We start from the raw sequence: 21,915 nt of genomic DNA, 5'->3' as shown, positions 1-21,915 counted from the left end.
TAATAATCGAGGTAACAGCGCGTGTAATCGAGTATTAAGTGCTGAACGTTTCGTCGTGTTCTTCGAGAGTAGGTGATGGGAACGCCACAACGGCGAAGTTGTGATGAACAACAAAGAGTTAGGCTCGAAATGAATCCAGGAATCATACAACGAGCCGACTTACCTGGGAACAATCTAATTTCCTTAACTGATGCCCACCATGGCATTGGTAGAGCAGGACATAATGCAATACCAGAAGTTCCCAGGTTTATTCCGCTGTTAAATGCTTGTAATCCTGCACAGCTGCATACTTATGGACTTCAACAATTGCATTGCCCCATGGGTAGGGGAGCCTCTGTGTCATTTCTCCCCAGATTTTCTCAGCTCATTTCATTTCAGCCAAGACTGCAGCTGCAGAATACACACCATCCTCCGGTACAGCGAACTGATAATTCGTATAGTGACATTGTGCCAATGCCAGTATCAAATCAAGAACTTCTGTCATCACATCAACCAGCTCTGTTGCCAGACCCACCAGCTCCATTACCAAATCAACCATATAAATTGCTTGCACAAACAGTTCCATTGCCGAAGCAACCATCTTCACTACCAGACCCACCACCTCCATGCAGTCAATCATCTGATTTATCACCGTCAGGTTTGTTTACTACAAAGAATATCGCTGGCCTAGAAGAAAGTTATCCTGATCTTGTGTTTGCCATGAGACGGTCAGAGAAAAGGGAATATCTTGAAATTTCTCAACAAGACACCCAGCAGGTAGCAGGTGTGGGGTGTATGTCCCCAGTGCGAGCTCTGTTTTTTGATTCTGATTCTAACAATGTTACATATGACGTTCAAGCTCTGTTCAGTTCAGTGCAAGCTGGAACAATAGAATCCTTGGATAATGCCCGCCCGGTAATCAACATGGTTTCCCAAAATGCCAGCTATAAATTCTGTCCAGGATTGGAATACCAACATTACTTTGACTTTTATGTCAAAGTAATAAGGTTTCACATCAGCACTGTTCGGCTATGGCAGAGACCTTTTCAGAGGGTTGACTCAATTCACTGTATATTGCTGCATCAACTAGCTCACAATGCTACTATGGAAGAGAAGAGCCAATATGTTGTACTCTGTAAGCAATGCAAGCGTCTGCGTGCTTTGCTTAACCACCAGCAAAACAGGAGTAGTAAAGTTGATCCTTCTACAAAACTCCAGAGGCAGCAGCCATCTTCAAATTACAAATTAAAGCATTTATCCCCAGCCAGTGCACAGAAGCGAAAGAAGGCAACCCAGAGAGAAAGATCAGCAGATAAAGCCAAGCTTGCCAAGTATGAACATCTAGATGTTACTTTAGACGATGATCAGAATGATGAGTTGAATGCTGTTATTGAAAAGATCGAAGAGCAACATAATGATGAATTGGGCAAGGTATTTCAGGAAGGGGAAGCTAAATCAAAGCACATTGGAAACAGTATGCGTAACATATGGCAATCAGACAGGTGTGCTCAGACTACCTTTCTGAAGGATCAACTGCGGAACAGTAAGGGCAATGCTACAGTGCTGTATTTTAATTATAATAATTGTTTGTACCACAGTGAACCGCAAGAGGGGTAACCGTTGGAATCCGGTTACTATTAGAATAGGTTAGTTCATTTATTAGCTAAGTTGTATGATTGAGAATACCACAACTATGTATTTTGTAGCACTGGCCATTTTTGTTCGCAGTCCAGCGGCATATGAGGCTCTCAAGAGTTTTAATGTGTTACAACTGCCTTCACGTTCTACTATTCAGTCTTATACTGGTGCCTTTCTACACGAAGCTGGTGCTTCAAATGAGTCAATTTTAAAGCAGATTGAAAGTTATGAAGCTTTCAAAGAATCTTGTGCCAGCAGTGGAAAGTGCAGACCAAAGTCAAACGGTGTCCTTATATTTGATGAGGTAAAAGTTGTTTCCTCTCTGATGTGGAACTCTAGGAACCATCAGATAATTGGGTTGGCAATGTCAGAAAGGGATCAGGCATCACTGCTAGATGTCTACCAATTGCTTGAAGAGGACAGACACACAAAGATGACCAACTACATACTGCAATTTCTGTGGAGGGACCTCACATCAGGATTTGACGTTGTTGGTCCCTATTTCACCAGTGAAGATGCTGTGTCTGCTAAGTTTATTTCAGCATGTATCTTTGAAACAATCCGATTGTTTCAGGTTTGTTTGATACATGCTGCATGGACAACTTGCATGTAGTTATCTTTTGTGTTGTATAGGTTAATGGATTAAGGACTAGTTTACTTATTTGTGATGGTGCTGCACCTAACCTCACATTTCTGAAGGCTACACATGGAGTTAGTGGTGTGTATGGTGTGTGCAAAGGAACTGACCGTTTCAAGGTGAAGCCTTGGTTCTCCAATCCATGTGATCCCCTCCACAATATTTATTGGCTCATATGTCCAAGTCATCAGGTATGTGCTAGTGTATTGTACATGTTAGCTGTACTATACCGGTATTTAATCACCCTGTTTTATTTTCATTCAAGCTGAAGAACATGATCAACGCATTGTATGCTTCACAAGATGGAGGAACTAGGTCGTTTGAGGATGGCAATGGGACTGGGTTTGGATGGAAAGCAATTGTTGACATGTTTGCAAGGGAATGCCAGCGGCGAGACATAGGGCACGCAAGAATGGTTCCAAAGCTTCGTGAAATCCATGTGATTCGTGATTCGTGGACAAAACTGAACGTGTTCCCAGCCAAGATCATGCAGGTCTGTGTTATCACTATATTGCATACTTGTGTATAGTGTGTAATACGATTTTGTTCTTCCTTTAGCAAGAGCAAGTTCTGTCAGAGCTTAACTCTTACGTTACACAATCCCCTATACCAGATGATGCTGACAATGTTCGTCTGACCTTGCGGTACTTAGAAGCGTGCAGAGATCTCTTTGAGGACGGATTTTTGTCTCATGACAAAATCACAAGCATGGGATCAGAACCCATGTTGTCTATCCACAAAGGATTTAGTCACTTTGAGAAGTGGTACAACGAGCTTTCTGAAGGTTAGTTTAATTAAATGAGGTCATCTTGTGCAGTATGCTAAAAATATTCTATTTAGAGTCCATTGGCACACAAGATCCCAGATTTCTTAGCTGGCAAAGTAAGAATCACAGTTGCTATTCCTATTTATAATGTATACTTTATTAGCATGGGATCTACTGAGAGTATGTGTTTACGGATTCACTGGTTTTGCCACTTGGTTTTTAGATGAATACCCAGAACATTTTATAAGTCCAGTAAGGTTATCTGGCAGTGCAGTGGAGACATTATTTAGCCAGTTCAAGAGTACAGCAAGGGGAAAATTAAGTGCAATGAATTATCCTACTGTTAGAGCAGCTCACCTTGTAAAGCACACTGTGACTCCCCATCACAGCTCTAAGGGATATCGAGATACACCCCTTCAACTTTGTGAAGTTCCACTAGAGAAGAAAAAGTATGAACGCACAATTAAACCAAATCAATAGATGACACGATACATTTTTATGATTTATTTGCAATTAATGATTCTTTAATAATTTAACAGTGTCTTGACATATCGTTATTATAATGTATCTGATGTTGTTCCTTGGGATGACTTGCTTTTGAGGTTAACATGATGACTTAACAGTGAGTCCCTTAGGTTTTGTCCTGCCAAAGTAGCTAAGCCTTTGTGTGCTGCGCTCTGTTGCTTAAAAGAATCTAAAAATTCTTGGATCCTTGTATGGCATAGTTTACGTACAAATTCCTTAAATACACTGTCTACACTCTTGTCACTCATTTCAGAAAATTCTGGTATCTTCTCTCGCAAAATGGTTTCATATAAAGATAACAATTTTGTGTCAAGAACTAACTTGTTAGATATAACAGTTAGCAATTCCGAGCCATACTTTTTGAAACTTTCACCATTGGTATATTCTTTTGTGGCAAGATCAACTTCTTTTATTAGCGGTAACAATTCTACACATGGGAAATACATGTGACCTTTGTCACGGTACTTCAAGCTGTCAGGTATCAGTTCCTTGTCTTCCTTCTTGTGTATACTCAGTTTCTGAAGTATGGTTGTTTCCTCGGAGAGTTGCTGATCATCACCACAGTGCTGCTTTAACTTTTCATACCTACTATGCAACATACTGGCTATAGCCGCCCCTCCAAACCGATAAAATACATCTTCACTGTCTTCTGTCACTTCTGCATTACCACTGGACTTCTTGCTAAAAGATTGCATCACCTTGTGACACTGCCTCAGCAACTGATCAAGTGTGGATGAGCAATACAGAGTTAAAAATCTAGAAGATGCATCTTGAGACAATGCATGTTTCTCCTTCACTTTATGCCACTCTGATCGTGCTGTAAGAACTTGCTCTGCTACTGGATCAGAAGGGTGCAGACCTAGCTGTGTGAGGTGCTGATTCTTTTCAACCAGCAAAAAGCTGCAATGTTTATGCCAGGATATTTGAAAATGAAGATATCGCTCTTTCTTGGTGGAGCATTCAACAAACAGACGAGCAAATGCTAGTTGTAAGTGATGTGCAAGGAAATTTAATGCTTTGGGATCGACAGAGCAGCCAAACGCCTGTATATCTTCTCCTTTAAATAGCTTTTGGCCACATACTTCCTCAAGTGAATGTGAGGAGATTTTATCCGAGTTCAGCTTTTTCACGTAGCTTTCTAATTTCTGTCTTTCTGCCTTCAGTAAAGCCTTTCGACGTTGCTGTGGCTGCTGCTTTGATTTGGTAAGTCTCTTTGAAGTACGAAGCTTTTTGGGTGCTGGTTGGTCTTCACTATCAGATTCGCCACTTGAATCACAGGAATCAGTATCTTCGAACACCTTTGCTCGCCACATGTTTTAATATATAAGCGCTCATAAAAGAAATAATTTTTATTATGTGTGCATGAAGTGGTTGTTAGCCATTTGTCACCTTTGGTGGCTATAGATGATTGCGTAATGTCTGAGCGCTGTGCGTTTGGCGAATCTATAGCAGTTAGACACTCTCCTCTCTCTTCTATTATTATGTACTCTTGATATAATCTTTCAGTTAACATTACTGTTGAACTATATGTACTGTACATTTCATATACTGCACTGTACAATTAAGTCTAAAACAATTGTGAATACAGCTTAAAACCTTCAACATTACTTTTAGGTGTTGATTGAGTGAATTAAGAGACACATTTAAACTTGAACAAAGAAAACGTAGATACTACTATACTGAGCTAACAGATCTATGCATGTAAGGATACACATGGGGACAGTGTGCATAGTAATGTTTAACAAAAGAAAAGGGGCTTAAAAGCTAATTGTGTTCATATAATGAGCACAACACATATCTCCTCCTGAGGGTTGTGAGCAGTAGTATGCAGTCACTGTGTATTGTGCTTTAGCTTTAGGATATTGGTGGATAACTTCACAGGGTTCCAAGTTGACAAGATACTTAGCATCTGGTTGAGAATAATCTCCCCAAACAACACCACATCTGCAAATAGACAATTGTTATAATAAAGAAGTAATATTACATATAGTACATATTTACACACATTATGATGCATTAGCTGTACCGCTACTGGTAACTCATATTAGAGCTGTACCGATAATCGGATCGGCCAAAATATCGGCCACCGATATGGAAATTTTTACCAATATCGGCATCGGTGCAGAACAGTACGAGAACCGATATCGCTACCGATATTTATACAGCAATAGTTTGCACATAAACGGATTATAATATTGGTTTTCTACGTTATCTATGTGGCTGTTCAGTAGCAGTAGCTTATTGTTCACTGTACAGCAAGCGCTACGCTATGAGAAGCCATACAAATACACGCGATTTTAGTATTTGTTGCTGGAAAGCTTATCAGTCTTAAATAAATGAAGCAGTTATATATATATCTAATCAAAAACAGCCAAGCTGTAAAAAAAGGTGCGGCCCCCAAAAAGGCCATGGTGAAAAAAGATGTGAAATCCAAGGTGGCGGCCAAGAAATGGCTGTGATGGTAGGTTAATGGTTACATTTTAATAACAACAATTCAGGTGAATTTGGTGCCAAGACCAAGCGGCACAAAATTCACCTGAATTGTCGTTATTAAAATGTAACCATTAACCTACCATCACAGCCATTTCTTGGCCGCCACCTTGGATTTCACATCTTTTTTCACCATGGCCTTTTTGGGGGCCGCACCTTTTCTTACAGCTTGGCTGTTTTTTGATTAGATATCACTTCTTTTTGTATTTGTATACTGCAAAGCCGGCCTATGGCTGGCTTTGGGGCTTTTTTAACCCATGTGTTTTTTTCTTTACGACAGGAAGAAGAAAAGAACTTAAAGAAGAATTTTAGTACTTCAATTATTTTTTATTTTATTAGTACTTATACAAATTATATACATATATTTATTACATGCCCATTATTCCCCACAGGATATTTTTTTGCAGCTGTTCTCTCTACTGGGTGACTTGAAATGTAGTTGAACTATATACAGGATGGTTTCTTTGTAGCTGAACTCTCTACAAGATAATCTCTTCTAGCTGGTCTCTCTACAGGGTATTTTGTTTCTAGCTGAACTCTCTACAGGTGATTATTTTGTAGCTAAACTCTCTACATAGTGGTTTCTTTGTAGCTGAACTCTCTATAAGGTGACTTCGTCTAGCTGAACTCTATACAGGGTGATTTTTTTGTAGCTGAACTCTCTGCAGGGTGATTTGTTTGCAGCTGAACTCTCTACATGATGGTTTCTTTGCAGCTGAACTCTCTACAAGGTGACTTCGTCCAGCTGATCTCTCTACGGGGTGATTTGTTTCTAGCTGAACTCTCTACAGGTGATTTGTTTGCAGCTAAACTCTCTACATGGTGATTTCTTTGTAGCTAAACTCCCTACATGATGGTTTCTTTGTAGCTGAACTCTCTACAAGGTAACTTCTTCTCTACAGGGTGATTTGTTGTAGCTGAATTCTCTACAAGGTGATTTGTATGAGGCTGAACTCTCTACATGGCGGTTTCTTTGTAGCTGAACTCTGTACAGAGTGATTTGTTTGCAGCTGAACTCTCTACATGATGGTTTCTTTGTAACTGAACACTCTACAAGGTGACTTCTTCTAGCTGATCTTTCTACAGGGTGAATTGTTGTAGCTGAACTATCTACAAGGTAACTTCTTCTAGCTGATCTCTATACAGGGTAATTTGTTTGTAGTTGAATTCTGTACAGGTGGTTTCTTTGTAGCTGAACTCTGTACATGATGGTTTCTTTGTAACTGAACTCTTTACAAGGTGACTTCTTCTAGCTGAACTCTCTACGGGGTAATTTCTTTGTAGCTGAACTCTCTATATGATGGTTTCTTTGTGACTGAACTCTCTACAAGGTAACTTCTTCTAGCTGATCTTTCTACTGGATGATTTGTTTGCAGCTGAACTCTCTACATGGTGGTTTCTTTGTTGCTGAACTCTCTACAAGGTGAATTCTTCTATCTGATCTCTCTACAGGGTGATTTGTTTGTAACTGAACTCTGTACAAGTGCGTTTTTGTGGGTGATCTCACTGCAGGTTGATTTGTTTGTAGCTGAACTCACTAAAGGGTGATTTTGTTTGAAGCTGAACTCCTTGCATTGTATCTAGTTTCTAGCTGATCTCTCTACAGGGTGATTTGTTTGTAGCTAATCTCTCTACAAGTTGATTTGTGTGTAGTTGATCTCTCTGCAGGTTGATTAATTTGCAGCCGATCTCTCTACAAGGTAATTTGTTTGTAGCTGAACTGTCTGTAAAGTGATTTATTTGTAGCTGATCTCTCTGCTGGTTGATTTGTTTTAGCTGAACTCTCTACAGGGTGAATTACTTGTAGCTGAACTCTGCACAAGGTGCTTTTTTTGTAGGTGATCTCACTGCAGGTTGATTTGTTTGTAGCTGAACTCACTAAAGGGTGATTTGCTTGTAGCTGAACTGCTTACATTGTGTCTAGTTTCTAGCTGATCTCTCTACAGGGTGATTTGTTTGTAGCTGAACTCTCTATAAGGTGATTTGTTAGCAGCTGAACTCTCTACATGGTGGTTTCTTTGTTGCTGAACTCTCTACAGGGTGTTTTGCTTGTAGCTACTCTCTACAGGGTGATTTGTTTCTAGCTTATCTCTCTACAGGTTGATTTGTGTGTAACTGATCTCTCTACAAGCTGATTTGTTTGTAGCTGAATTCTCTGCAAAGTGTTTTGTTTGTAGCTGACCTCACTTCAGGGTGATTTGTTTCTAGCTGATCTCTCTACAGGGTGATTTTTTTGTAGCTGACCTCTCTTCAGGGTGATTTGTTTCTAGCTGATATCTCTACAGGGTGATTTTTAGTAGCTGACCTCTCTTCAGGATGATTTGTTTCTAGCTGATCGCTCTACAGGTTGGTTTGTTTGTAGCTGAACTCTCTACACGGTGATTTGCTTGTAGCTGAACTCCTTACATTGTGTCTAGTTTCTAGCTGATCTCTCTACAGGGTGATTTGTTTGTAGCTGATCTCTCTACAAGTTGAATTGTTTGTAGCCGATCTCTCTACAAGGTAATTTATTTGTAGCTGAACTATCTAAAAGGTGATTTATTTGTAGCTGAACTCCTTACATTGTGTGTAGTTTCTAGCTGATCTCTGTACAGGGTGATATGTTTGTAGTTGATCTCTCTACAAGTTGATTTGTGCGTAGCTGATCTCTCTGCAGGTTGATTTGTTTGTAGCCGATCTCTCTATAGGGTAATTTGTTTGTAGCTGAACTCTCTATAAGGTGATTTGTTTGTAGTTGATCTCTCTGCAGGTTGATTTGTTGTAGTTGAATTCTCTATAAGGTGGTTTGTATGAGGCTGAACTCTCTACATGGCGGTTTCTTTGTAGCTGAACTCTCTACAGAGTGATTTGTTTGCAGCTGAACTCTCTACATGATGGTTTCTTTGTAACTGAACACTCTACAAGGTGACTTCTTCTAGCTGATCTTTCTACAGGGTGATTTTTTTGTAGCTGACCTCTCTTAAGGGTGATTTGTTTCTAGCTGATTGTTCTACAGGTTGATTTGTTTGTAGATGAACTCTCTACAGGGTAATTTACTTGTAGCTGAACTCCTTACTCTGTGTCTAGTTTGTAGCTGATCTCTCTACAGGGTAATTTGTTTGTAGCTGAACTCCTTACATAGTGTGTAGTTTCTAGCTGATCTCTCTACAGGGTGATTTGTTTGTAGCTGATCTCTCTACAGGTAGATTTGTGTTGATTTGTTCATTGCTGGTCGCTCTAAAGGTTGATTTGTTGCAGCTGAACACCCTGCAAAGTGTTTTGTTTGTAGCTGATCACTCTAAAGGGTAATTTGTTTGTAGCTGAACTCTCTCCACAGTGACTTGTGTGTAGCTGAATTCTGTGTAACTGAATTCTCTAGAGAGTGACTTAATTGTAGCTGAATTCTCTACACAGTGCATGACTTTTTTATAACTGAACTTTCTTCAGTGTGACTTTTAATGTTCTGAATCTCTATAGTGATATATTTGCTTAACTCTCCACATGGTGACTGTCTTCTTGCTGAACTGTCTATAAGATTAACTGTTTGCAGCTGAACTCCCTACAGAATAACTTGTGATGCAATAAAATTCTATAATAGAGTAAATAAATTAGCCGAATGCTCTATTAGGGTGACTGTTCTATTAGAGTATCTCGATCTCGCATTTGCTACACGGAGTTGGCTTTCGAATCATAACTCAGTGGTTTGTTATCCGATTCTTCTGTACTACTGCAAGGACTTTCTATGAAGATCATTCCAGCTATACACCGATTTTCAGCTCATTGCTCTAAGCGGTTTGCCTAGTAGGCGTGAAAACTAATACTTTTTTATTCATAAAAATCGATCGCGTAATTGTGACACAGGTTGGGTTTTGTGTCATATCTCCGTGGTCTTTATCTCGATTCCTTTCAAACCACCAAAAGGCACTCCTACGATGGTTACTCCAACTACATCGCAATTTTCAACTCATTCCATGAAGCGGTTTACCCTGTAGGCGTGACAACAAATCGATCTTGTTTTACGCGAATAATCGGTCATAACTCCTGAACCATTCATCGGATTTGTACCAAATTTGATGCTAGGATTCGCCTTTGGACTCCCTTTCTGTGTGCCAAATTTCAAGGCGATCGGAGTACGCGTTTGCTTGTTATAGCAATTTTTGCAAGTGTGCGAAGAGACGAAGAAGAAGAAAAAAAAACGAAGAAAAAAAACGAAACTTTGGCAGCTCGTATCTCGGAAATGGCTGGAGCGATTTCCTTCAAATTTGGAATGTAGACTCCCTTGGCTGGCGGGCAACTGTGTAGCAAATTTGGTTCCAATCAGATAAGTGATAACCGAGATACAATGGTGTGAAAATGACGTTTTCGTTCTTCCTGTCAATATACTCACGGTGTGGCGCGCCGGCTTCTTGGGCCGCACGACACACTACCGTGCGTCTTGATAGTAATATAAAAGAACAGTCACAAGAAAACCTACTGTACCAGCCTTCACACAAGCCAATAAAATGCGGAGTAATGCAGAAAAATCCGTTTAAGGCTCCATGGGAGTATGCATAAAAATGTTTGTGGGTGCCTAATTGTCTGGATTGCACAATAGAAACCTAAGCCACTATTACCACAGGCATAGAGTGAGCAATGAATATATCCACATGTTGTTGTAGAGTAGGTAACTGTACACTTTTCCCAGATTAACTATGACTTTTGTGTGTAATGCAAATATCGGATCGACTATCGGTTATCGGCTTCTTTTGGTGGTATCCATATCAGATATCGGTACGTGCCAAAATCCCATATCGGTACAGCTCTAACTCATATGTGACTACATTTGGCCAAACCAGGCTTCCACACACATCCAATTCTTCAACTTTGACTGCTTATAACTTGACTACTCAGTATGCTACTGACCTAACATTTTTACACAATTCATTCACTGCTGATAGCTTACTCCTACATTGAGTTACGCTCCTTCCAAGTCTCAAATCTGGATGTGTTTGGAAACCTGGTTTTCTAAATCCGGTCACATATATAAAGCTGAAAAGAATTCTATCCATCCATCTGCATTCCATTTGAGTTCACGCATTCCTTCACAAGTTGCTACACATATCAAAATAGTGTTGTGCCAAACAAAACCCCCATTATCTGAAGTAAAGTAGCTTGTAAATGAGGCTGCCATTATTAATTTTGCTGTTTACAGTGTATTGAATTCAAGGATGTAAAGCAGAACTTGTTGTGATTCTTTCTTTAAACTGCCTGCAGTAAACACTAATTTCATTCAACTTAAGTATACCATTATAAACAACTGCAGTTCTGTTGTGGCTAAATGAGCCTGACAGCTGTACGGTGATATATTTGATTCCAGCTGGTAATGTTTCCTTTGCTTTTTTTGCTGGGGCACCTTTTTGATACAAACTTTTGTCTGCCTCTAAAACATTTTTGGTAACTTTTTAGTGTGCATACCTATTACACCTTTCTAAATTTTCTCTCTCTATAGTTTTTTGTACTTGCTGGCAATCAATGACACCGAGTAACAACTGAAACACAAGGGATTGAATTATTGTCTTTTTATGTGCTGTGGGATACTATAAAATATATCCAGATTTTGTGTTAATAGACAACAGGACAGACATTATTTCAGTTTTAGTATACTGGGCTCACACATCTATGCTTGTATAGATACACATAGGGACAGTATTAATATAATAATGTTTAACAAAAGAAAAGAAGCTTAAAAGCTAATATAGTTCATATAATCAGCACAACACATATCTCCTCCTGAGGGTTCTGAGCAGTAGTATGCAGTCACTGTGTATTGTGCTTTAGCTTTAGGATACTAGTCCATCATTTCTCTTTACCCAAAACCAGCCAACAAACCCCTTATTTTTTCAGACTGCATGTCAAACAATAGTAATAATAATAATAATAATAATAATAGCTAAACTATACATTTGATGCACAACAAGGGTGCAATGTATCAGAAAGTCATTATACACTTACCGAAACCCATGGTCGTTATCAGTGCAGGTACCACTGCTTACTACAAGTGTGACATTTGCTTGCCATTCTGGTAATGGCTCAATAACAGTGGCATTGGGTCCTTCTACCATCACAGGACAACAACCAGACACCCTTCCTGTGAATGAAAATGATTATATGTGACTGAATTTTGGAAAATCACCCATATGGCCACACGTGAAATAATTAGAATTTTCAAATTTAGTGGGTTGCTAATAAGAGCAGGGCACAGTTTTGAAAATATTTCTTGTAATTTAATGTATTGAAAATGGCTTAAAACCATCAACAAGTAGATTTGCACTATAAAGTTTGAGATTTGATCATTAAATATTTTAGGTGTCAAATGCACCCATATGGGCAAAATTCGGTCACATATACAGTTGTTAAAAGGTGAATCATTATGGAATGAAATAAAGTGATACCGAGTGATAAAAGGAAAAAAAGTGATGACATTAAACGTCCTCATAGAGGTTTTACAGGGGCATTCATGAATCATGTGTGAAGACTTTTGAGGCAGAAAATAATAGATATACCCACAACTAGCTATAGCTAGACGTGTTACCTTTTTAGCGACTACGTAGCTACTTGTGGTAAAAACATCAACAGAAAATTTCATCATTTAGCTGTCTTCGTAAACACTCAGTAGAGCAATAAAATGAAAATAGAAAAAACTGTAGGAATAATTCCTTCACCTTATTATGCCTATAGCTACAGTATGAGAGATATATGTTATCTAATCCAAAACAGCCAAGCTGTAAAAAAAAGGGTGCGGCCCCAAAAATGTATGGTGAAAGAAGGTGTGAAATCCAAGTAGGCTGCCAAGAAATGGATGTGATGGTAGGTAAATGGAAAAATTTTAACAATGACAGTTCAGGTGAACTTGTAGTGCCTCCTCTAAGTTTCACTAGGACTCAGCAACAAATTCACCTGAATTGTTGTTATTAAAATTTTTGCCATTTACCTATCATCACAGCCATTTCTTGCCTGTCAACTTGGATTTTACATCTTTTTCACCATTATATATTGGATAGCTTTTTCAGCTTGACTGTTTTGGATTAGAAATCACAATTTTTTGTATTTGTATACTCCAAAACTGGCCAGCTTTGGAGCTTCGTTTTACCTGTCTTTTTCTTTACTACAGGAGGGAGAAGCAAGAGTTGGTAGAGTTGAACATGATTATGATTATGATTATAATAATTGGAAGGCAGCAAAATGCTGCCAATGAAAAAAAAAGAAATATAAAAATGGCCGGGGGATATTTACAGATAACTAGCTAGAATGTGTGCATTTATTACAAAGTCTTTGTCATAGCATAAGGACTAAGGAGGGTAGATTGTTCCATTCTTTAATAGTTATATAAAAATAATCCATTTGGTATTTGGTGGTGTTGGCTGCTGGCAGTATGAGTCTGAGTGGGTGATATTGTCTTGTGCTGGTGGATTGTGGCAGAAAGTACTTGGGTATTTGCAATGCTGACTCCTGCTGGTGAGTGATTCTGTGAAATAAAGATAATCTAGATGCTTTATGTCTCTGTTCCAGTGTGATCCAATAACATACATTATTAATTTTTGTAATTGTATAATTGTTAATAATGAACTTTTCTCAACAGACCAATGGAATGCAAATATCCAACTTTTTGCAATTTTGGACAGTTAATCCTTGTTACAAATTACTATGTATAACTAGTTATATTACTATTAATTTAACCTACTACATAACTTATTATTTTGTGACCGGGCTTGTGAAAACAGGGCACATGAGCATAAACTGCACCCCATCTCTCTACATGCAGGTCATATCGCAGTACTAGAAAAGTATATTTCCATTCTGTAACTTGCATCATGATGTCAATTAAATGTTCACTAACAGTTGAAAATTGCAATACCATAGCATAATGGTACAAAACGTTATGAGTGATGAAAGTGTAAAAAGTAGGCAAAAATCATGTGCCCACATGCCCTATTATCGCAGGCCCAGTCATTTTACAGAAGTAGCTGAACTCTCTACTAGCTATATACATCACCTGAATTCTCTGCTGGGTAACTAGTTTATAGGTGAACTTTCTACAGGGTGATTTGTCTGTAGCTGAACTATACACAACGTGATTTGTTTGTAGCTGGACTCTCTACTGGGTGACTTGTTTGTAGCTGAATTCTCTACTGAGTAGCTTATTTGTAGCTGAATACTCTATTCGGTGACTGTTTTGTGAATAAACTCCATACAGGTGATTTGTTTGTAGCTGAACTCTACTGGTTACTTGTTCATAATTGAACTCTCTACAGTTGATTTGTTTGTACCTGAATTCTCTACACAGTGACTTGCTTGTATCACTAAATAAACTTCTTAAAGGGTGATTTATTTGTAGCTGAACTCTCTATTGGGTGACCTAGATGCTTGTAGCTGTACTTTCTACTGTGTAACCTGTTTGTAGATGAACTCTCTACAGGTGACTTGTTTGTAGCTGAATTCTCTACCGGGTGGCTAGCTTGTAGCTGAACTCTCTACAGAGTGACTCGTTTGAAGCTGAACTTTCTACTGGGTGGCCTGTTCACAGCTGAGCTCTCTAGATGTTAGCTGAACTCTGTACTGGATGGTTTATTTTTAGCTTAACACATTACAGATAACATTTTTGTAACTGAACTCGGGGATTTGTTTGTAGCTGAATTCCGTACAGGATGATTTAATGGTGGATGAACTCTCTACAGTTTACTATAGCTGAACTCTCTACAGGTAATTTATTTCTAGCTGATTTCTCTATAATAAAAGATGCATGTGCTGAATTCTCTACACGGTGGTTTATTTGTAATTGAATCCGTCAATCAATTAATCAATCAATCAATCAAAAAAACAAAAAGGCTGATTGGTTTGTAGCTAAATTTTCTACAGTGTGACTTTTTGTGGCTAAATTCTCTACTGGATGACTTCTTTTATCCAACCAGATAACTGCAGACATGTTAATTCTCATGCATTAGCTATCTCATGCAAGGCATGAGTATCATTCTTTGCCTAGTAATCTCATGCTCTCATGCCTTACCCTCTGTTTCTCACTATTTCAGCTAGTTCTCACGCATTTCTCATGCCTGATCTGTCTTCACAATTAGCCCTGTGCTTAAAATTGGACAAGCCCTGCGCTTAAAATAAGGTTGTTGTAAAGAAGGTGCATGCACCTTGTTTTCTTCAGGTAGATTGAGCTGCATCACATGATACACTTTTGTACCTTATTAGGATAGCTATTCATGCTATTAAATTTTATGTACTTTTAACATGTTGTGACCTTTTTTGTTTGTTAGTTAGTTTTTTGGTCTTTACAAGAATCCTGGAGGAACCCTGTGTCTAGTTGCTGGTAGACCTTGAGGTCTCACTCCTAAAATTATTAAGAGGTTAGCATCTGTGATAACTGGTATGTAACTGAACTCTTGTGGGTTAGATGAACTCCTGACAGTGTGACTTGTTTGTAGAGCTAAACTCTATTATTCAGGCAGCATCCAGTTTATCTACAGTTTATACAGTTGTCAGTAGCTATAAAGTCTTGTGATTTTTTCGTCAACAAAGAACTATCATTATTGCAACAATAGAACACAATGAACTCAGTGGCAGATCGGGGGGGGACACAGTCCCAACCTCCCCACCTCAAAAAATATGCATACAAGATCGAGATACTCTAATAGAGCAGTCAATTAGTCACAGTGTTCATGAGGCAGTGTGGCTTACCTATGAAGCTATAAATAAGGATTTTATTTTACATACATGATATAATATATATTTGGTAAAGGATAACTAGTTAATATTGCTGTGACCTTTTTTTCACTCTTCAACTTTTTTCAGCAAGGTACCCCCCTCTTTCCAAACTCTGGATCCGCTCCTGGAACTAACTATGTAATTTAGTAAGTTGAACTACATACAAACTAAATACTTTTAATAGGGTGGCTGTAGCTACTATAGCTATTGAGAGTATCTCGATCTCCCACTTGCTACACATAGCTAGTTGGATCTCGCATTAAAACTCGGTGGCTTTTACTCCGATTCTTCTATATTACTCCATGGATTTTCTATGATGATTTCTTAATCTACATAATTATTGATTTTCAGCTCACTCTTCTAAGCAGTTTACCTGGAAGGCGTGAAAATTAATAGTTTTATTCACGAAACTCGATTGCATAATTGTGACACCGGTTGGGTTTTGCGTCATATCTCCATACAGGGGTGGATCCAGAGGGGTTCCAAGGGTTCCATGGAACCCCCCTTTTGAAAGAGCCTCTCTTACTCGAGAGAGAAGAGAGATAAACGTCTTAATGATTAAGACAATATATACATTACAAGCATACAGGGGCCTAAACACAGGGGTACCATGTACTGATGGATCAGTACAGGAGCCCTGGAATTAACTAAAAGTAAATTAAATTACAATACACCAAAAAAATAATAAAAAAATCTATATCTACATATATGTAATACTTAAAGTTTACCTAAGGTGGTCTAAAAGATCCCAGCCCAGGGAGGCTCTAGAATTAAAAATTCTGTAAGAACAGGACACAGCAATGCGAGCTGCCTGCTCAAACAAGGATCTTACGGTTTTTTTTGGCACTTCACAAGCAGTCGCCATTTGAGCAATTGTTTCTGACAAAAAGTGGCCTAAACAACCAATTTCAATGGGAACAAGATTGACAGTTAACCCAGAAAGCTGGAGGCCGTATTGCAAGGAGCTATATCGATCTTCCTTTCTAGCTCTAGCAGCAAGAAGATGTTGCTGGGCATTAGTTGGTACTGTCAATTCGAACAAACAAATGGAATCATTAGAAACCAATACCAAGTCAGGCCTGCTGAGGGTGGAGGAAAGATTGGTTGGGATGGTACTAGGGGGCTGGAACTAGCTAGATAACCGGAAGGTCAGCATAAAGTTTGAATGTTTCAGGTAAATGCTGTTGGAGCCCATGAACAAGGACCTGTAAAACTGAATCATGTCTCCAGGTATACCTGCCTTGATCTAGAGCAGCAGGACAGCCAGTCAAAATATGGTTTGTTGTGGGTTGAGGAGCTTGACAAAGAGCACATGTAGGATCAGTAATGATGTTCCATCTGACCAGGTTCATAGGGGTTGGTAGAGTGTCACAACCAGCATGTAGCAGGAAGGACAGCTGTTTTTCAGGGAGGCCATACATCAATCTCTTCCACAGAGGGCAAGCTTGCTCCAGAGTTACAATATCTAAAAATTTATTTTGAACAGTTAATGGTTCCAGTTTTGATTTCCAATATCCAATGTGAGCAGAACGTAAGTTGTGGCGAGTATGGTTCTTGAAAGTTGCAGAGTGAATGTTGGCAACTGAAGCCTTAGCAGCAGATAAACAGTCAAGGACAGTGGAAGAGATATCGGATCTGTTAGCTAAAATAGAATGTCGCAGCTCTATAATCAGTGGATCAACTGACCGTTCAATAGCCAGAATGTATGAAAGCTTGGCTGATTGCTTCAGGTGTGGTAAAAAGGGGAGATCCAATACATCTGGGTGGAAAACTACTCTAACAGAGCAGTCAAATCGATATACTCTATTAGAGCAGTCACAGTAGTCTTTTGAGGAGCAGTGTAGCAAGTTATGTATCTAGATATAAATAAGGAAATATAGTTGGTAAGGGTATCTATGGTGAGGGGCAGCTGTTGTCAGTAGGTGATGACCTTTTTTTTTTGTTTGTTTGTTTTTTTTTTGTTTTTTTTGGTCTTCAACTTACAGCTAGGCTGAAGGTACAATTGCATTTCCAAAAATGGAACCCCCCTTTTTAATAGTCTGGATCCGCCCCTGCCATGGTCTTTATCTCGATTCCTTTCAAACTACAAAAAGGCACTCCTACGATGGTTAGTCTATCTGCATAGCAATCTTCAAATCATTTCCCCAAAGGGTTTACCCTGTGAGCACGTGACAGAAATTCGACCTTATTAATATACGCAAATATTCGGTCATAACCCCCCTGTAATGTCCATTTTTTTAAAAAATATTATTTTCTTCATAAAAGACAAAGAGCAGAACAAAGCAGCTAAACCTACAGGCCCTACACAGACTTACAAAAACACCGCATGGACCGCCAGCATACATACAGCAAAACCCCGGACAGGGGCCTTAAGAAGAAAGCCCTGCAGACTACTGACCAAACTGCAGGGAGTGGGAGCATGAAACAGAGTTCAACTCCCACAAAGAACTGCCAGGCAGCAGGCTAAATAGATGTAAAAATGTCTGGGAATTGTGGCGCCACAGACAAACGGAGAGTTGCTCTAGCAGATGGCGGTACACTCGGCCACGAGAAATGCCACTCCTAGTGGTTGCCCTCAAAGCAATATCCTGCAAGACAGGACGACTAGCAGCAGACCACAAACCCAAGGACTCAACCACCAGGGGGACAAAGACACCTCCAGCAGCCTGCACAAGCTCATCATGGTGAGCATCCTTGTCTTCTTCTCCCTTAGCAGCAGCCACACCTATTGAAACTGTAGACCGACCCAACAAAGATAGGGTCCGCAATCCGAAAAATCAACTTCTACAAATCAATCCCCTACCATTGTGGAATGTTCATTGTAGTATCCCATTGCTTGATCCACCATGAAACCGGAGGCATGATTGTTGTCTTCACAGAAATATTGTTTTCAGTATCTCGCAAGATGCAAAATTTATTTTAAAATTTCGTGCTCCACACAAAGGACCGGATGAAACTTGCTACTTAGCCAAATCGTATCCAGAGTTGTTGTAGTTGAAAAGTACGCAAGGAAATAAGTAAACGATGTGCTGGGTGCCCGGCACAGGGTTGCTTTCTTTGAAAAACAGACAAAGAGATACGAAGTTTTGAATTCAAACTGCCCTACCACCCAGGGCAAGAGAAGCCAACTATTCCTCATAGTGTTTCGATACGGTTGGGTGCATAGTCTGTCTATGCTGTTAGTTTGGAAAAGATCTGAGACTTTTCACCATCTGGGTGACGAGCGTCAAAATTTTCTGCAGCATCAGAGAATTGTGTCGCGCTTTCTAGCCATTTCCATCGCTTCTGCAGCCACAACAATCATCAATTATAAACTAAAACTATGGCAAAAGATGTCCCTAAACGTTTGGTAGCAGTGGTTGTCAATTATTATTTCATCCACGGCTTCCACGCCTCGCTCTAAGCTATGCATCAAGGGAGGCAGCAAAATCGTCCAAATTTGACTTCACATCTCACGCTCCACAGCAACTTCAAATCTTCACTAGATCACCCTACATCACCATTATGCTGCAAAACATCCAAAAACAAACCGAAAGAAGCACAAAATCTTTCATTTTTGATTCGAGCTGGGTGGAGCTCCTGGTGAGCTGCTGGTATACTGCATCATATAAAATCACAGAAACACCAACTACTACTACTACCAAACATTTTGATCCATCATTTATCATCATTATAAACAAAATTAAGTGACCAGTGTGGCATCAGAAGTACTGGAAAGCACTTTGGTACCATTAAGAGAATCCCTTGAAATGACGCCGGTGGTTAAAGCAGAATCTTTTAATCAATTTAAGAACAACATTGTAAATTTGTACATATAATACTCAATCTGAGTTCTGTACTTAACACAATATAATAATAATAATATAATAATAATAGATCAGCTCATCTACTTTCTAAATATCCCCATTATTTTAATCAAATCCTTTTAATCAAATCCTTTTAATCACGAATTACAAATCAAATAAAATGAAACATCACTGGAGTAATAATCGCACTATGAAATTAACTATACGGAAGTAAATGGTGTTTGTAACAGTATACGGTGCACATTTCCAGTAAACATATCTCAAACAACGTATACTTAATCAAGTTTCCGTATACTTAAGTTATAGTGCGATTATTACTCCAGTGACGGCTCATTTTATTTGATTTGTAATTCGTGATTAAAAGGATTTGATTAAATAAACCAGGGTAGTTAGAAAGTAGATGAGTTGCTCTACAACTTTTAGATAGAAAACCGTTGATCAAATGCAAGTCTGATATGTAGCTAGACAATGAGTGTCCGTGAATCGACTGTCTTCTTTTGTTTGTTTTTTTGTTTTTTTCTGATTTTACGTATTAATCGGAAATGACTTTGCAGGGCTGTTGCAACCAGACAAAGAAGCCGAGAAAGCTGATACTTGGTGCCCAAATCCCTCAGCCTTGAACTATCTAAAGACATACAAGTTGTTCAAAAACTGTTGTAGCTCAAGTAATTGTGTCCGTTTTGGAGCCCGTCCGATATTAGGTGAGTTTCTCTATTGGGCGAGATAGTGTTTCCCTATGATAGCGTTTATAAATTCTAAAAAGAGCGAAGGTGAAGCATATATAGTATATAATGCAATACAAATAAGCCTAACTGTGTCCAAATTAAAAATTTTTGGTCTATTATATCATCACGGTACATGTACTACTTCTTACCTTAATTTTCTCTTGGTTTCAAGTAAAGAAAACTACAGACAACATTCATTTCAAATACTGCGTGCTAAAATCTCTGAAGCCTGCACGCTGTTTTGTCAATTATGACATCAAAATTTATCAATGCGGATATCGTCCATTGCAGACATGCAGTCATATACGTAGCTAAAATGGCTTTCAGAAAAGTATACATAAAAGACTTGTTTTGGCACTCAGGCCTATAGCTATCTTAAAGTACCTCACTTGAAGCATTAACAAAGAGATGATAGTTCTTCAAAATCATGTTTGCAATAGCATTGTCTTTCTCCAATGATGATGCCATAACCTGGTTAAACAGGAGCCCCAGACATAGGCTGAAGGGTAAGGTTATCGCAAGCAACATCTTTAACTGTTCTGGCACAACTAGATGTAGCTATGTATATATGTATGTGGGAGCTGCAACTATGTCTTTTATAGCACTCATAATAACTTATGTGAAGCTATAGTAGTCAGTGTAATTTGAATGTACATATATGGAAGCCTTACACAGCATAATATTATTATAATTATGATATTCCATGCTGCCAGTAGCTGGTTGCAGTGGTTGGCTATATGTGACCGGGCCTGCAAAAACAGGGCATGTGGGCACAAACTACACCTTATCACGCTATAGGTCATATCTCAGCAGTGGAAAAGTATATTTCCATTCTGTAACTTGCATCATGATGCCAATTAAATGCTTACTAAGTGCTAAAAATTGCAAAGCCATAGCATAATGGTACAAAAAGGTATGAGTGATTAACGTGTGAAAAAGTAGGCAAGAATAATGTGCCTACATGTCCTATTACCGCAGGCCCAGTCACATATAGCTATAGTTTCTGTTACAAGGATATATACCATTGTCATAGCTGCAGCCCAGTAACTTATATACATAATTGCATTCATCATACAGTTTGATACTTGAAAGTTTGCACTTCATGACAAAATATATTGATCAGAAACAAGCCTCACAATTACCTTCATTGCACATTTTTCCAGTATCATGCAGTTAGGTATAAGTAAGTCCAAGACCAAAAGTGCTTTCAGTATGAACTGAAATGCTTGCAGTAGGTTGCTACAGTCAAACCTCTCTAATCTGACGCTCAATAGGAGCCATATTTTGTCTGGATTAAGGAAGTTGAGGATTGTCTGTAATCTGACATTGTACAATATCTAGTGGATTATGTAGGTAAAACGTATTCACACAACGTTTTTAACATGAATTACTTTTAGAATTTGCAAGTATTACAACATTTTTCTATTTTTGTCAACCAATAAAATGCTTTGATTGCTTCAAAAATATTTTTTGTGATTACTTTTAATGCCACTATTATTCTCTGACAGATCACAAAGGTTGAAAACAATTTATTTCCAAGTCAAATTTGGGAATCAAATTTTTGTATTGGATTATGGAGTACTGAGGTGTCAGATTACAGAGGTTGTATCTGTACAAAAGTGT

General features: G+C 38.7%; 2 protein-coding genes across 2 annotated transcripts; one reads left to right on the top strand and one right to left on the bottom strand.

Annotated features, from left to right (window-relative positions):
* Positions 1-235: 235 nt before the first annotated feature.
* LOC136247321 (uncharacterized) lies at positions 236-3,556 on the top strand. Its single transcript, XM_066038942.1, has 8 exons — positions 236-1,522; positions 1,578-1,625; positions 1,686-2,191; positions 2,251-2,445; positions 2,520-2,747; positions 2,813-3,038; positions 3,095-3,136; positions 3,184-3,556. The coding sequence occupies exons 1-8, from the start codon at positions 319-321 to the stop codon at positions 3,498-3,500; spliced, it is 2,766 nt and encodes a 921-aa protein (XP_065895014.1). The 5' UTR covers positions 236-318; the 3' UTR covers positions 3,501-3,556.
* Positions 3,557-5,084: 1,528 nt separating this feature from the next.
* On the bottom strand, positions 5,085-20,841 carry LOC136247325 (uncharacterized). Its single transcript, XM_066038948.1, has 3 exons — positions 20,682-20,841; positions 12,006-12,141; positions 5,085-5,489 (listed from the first exon to the last, which is right to left on the bottom strand). Exons 1-3 carry the CDS (start codon positions 20,818-20,820, stop codon positions 5,303-5,305), a joined length of 462 nt encoding a protein of 153 aa, XP_065895020.1. The 5' UTR covers positions 20,821-20,841; the 3' UTR covers positions 5,085-5,302.
* Positions 20,842-21,915: the final 1,074 nt, after the last annotated feature.

This window comes from Dysidea avara, chromosome 2 (assembly GCF_963678975.1).
Source record: "Dysidea avara chromosome 2, odDysAvar1.4, whole genome shotgun sequence".
NCBI lineage: Eukaryota > Metazoa > Porifera > Demospongiae > Dictyoceratida > Dysideidae > Dysidea > Dysidea avara.
Note: the sequence above shows the minus strand (reverse complement) of the source record. Positions and strands in the feature narration are given on the sequence as shown.

Coding starts and splice junctions, on each gene's coding strand:
- LOC136247325 (XM_066038948.1), bottom strand. CDS start 20,820: ATGTTGCTTGCGATAACCTTACCCTTCAGCCTATGTCTGGGGCTCCTG. Junction 12,142..20,681: donor TCTCTTTGTTAATGCTTCAA/GTGAGGTACTTT, acceptor TTTCATTCACAG/GAAGGGTGTCTGGTTGTTGT. Junction 5,490..12,005: donor GATAACGACCATGGGTTTCG/GTAAGTGTATAA, acceptor GTCTATTTGCAG/ATGTGGTGTTGTTTGGGGAG.
- LOC136247321 (XM_066038942.1), top strand. CDS start 319: ATGGGTAGGGGAGCCTCTGTGTCATTTCTCCCCAGATTTTCTCAGCTC. Junction 1,523..1,577: donor GAAGGATCAACTGCGGAACA/GTAAGGGCAATG, acceptor TTTGTACCACAG/TGAACCGCAAGAGGGGTAAC. Junction 2,748..2,812: donor TCCCAGCCAAGATCATGCAG/GTCTGTGTTATC, acceptor TTCTTCCTTTAG/CAAGAGCAAGTTCTGTCAGA.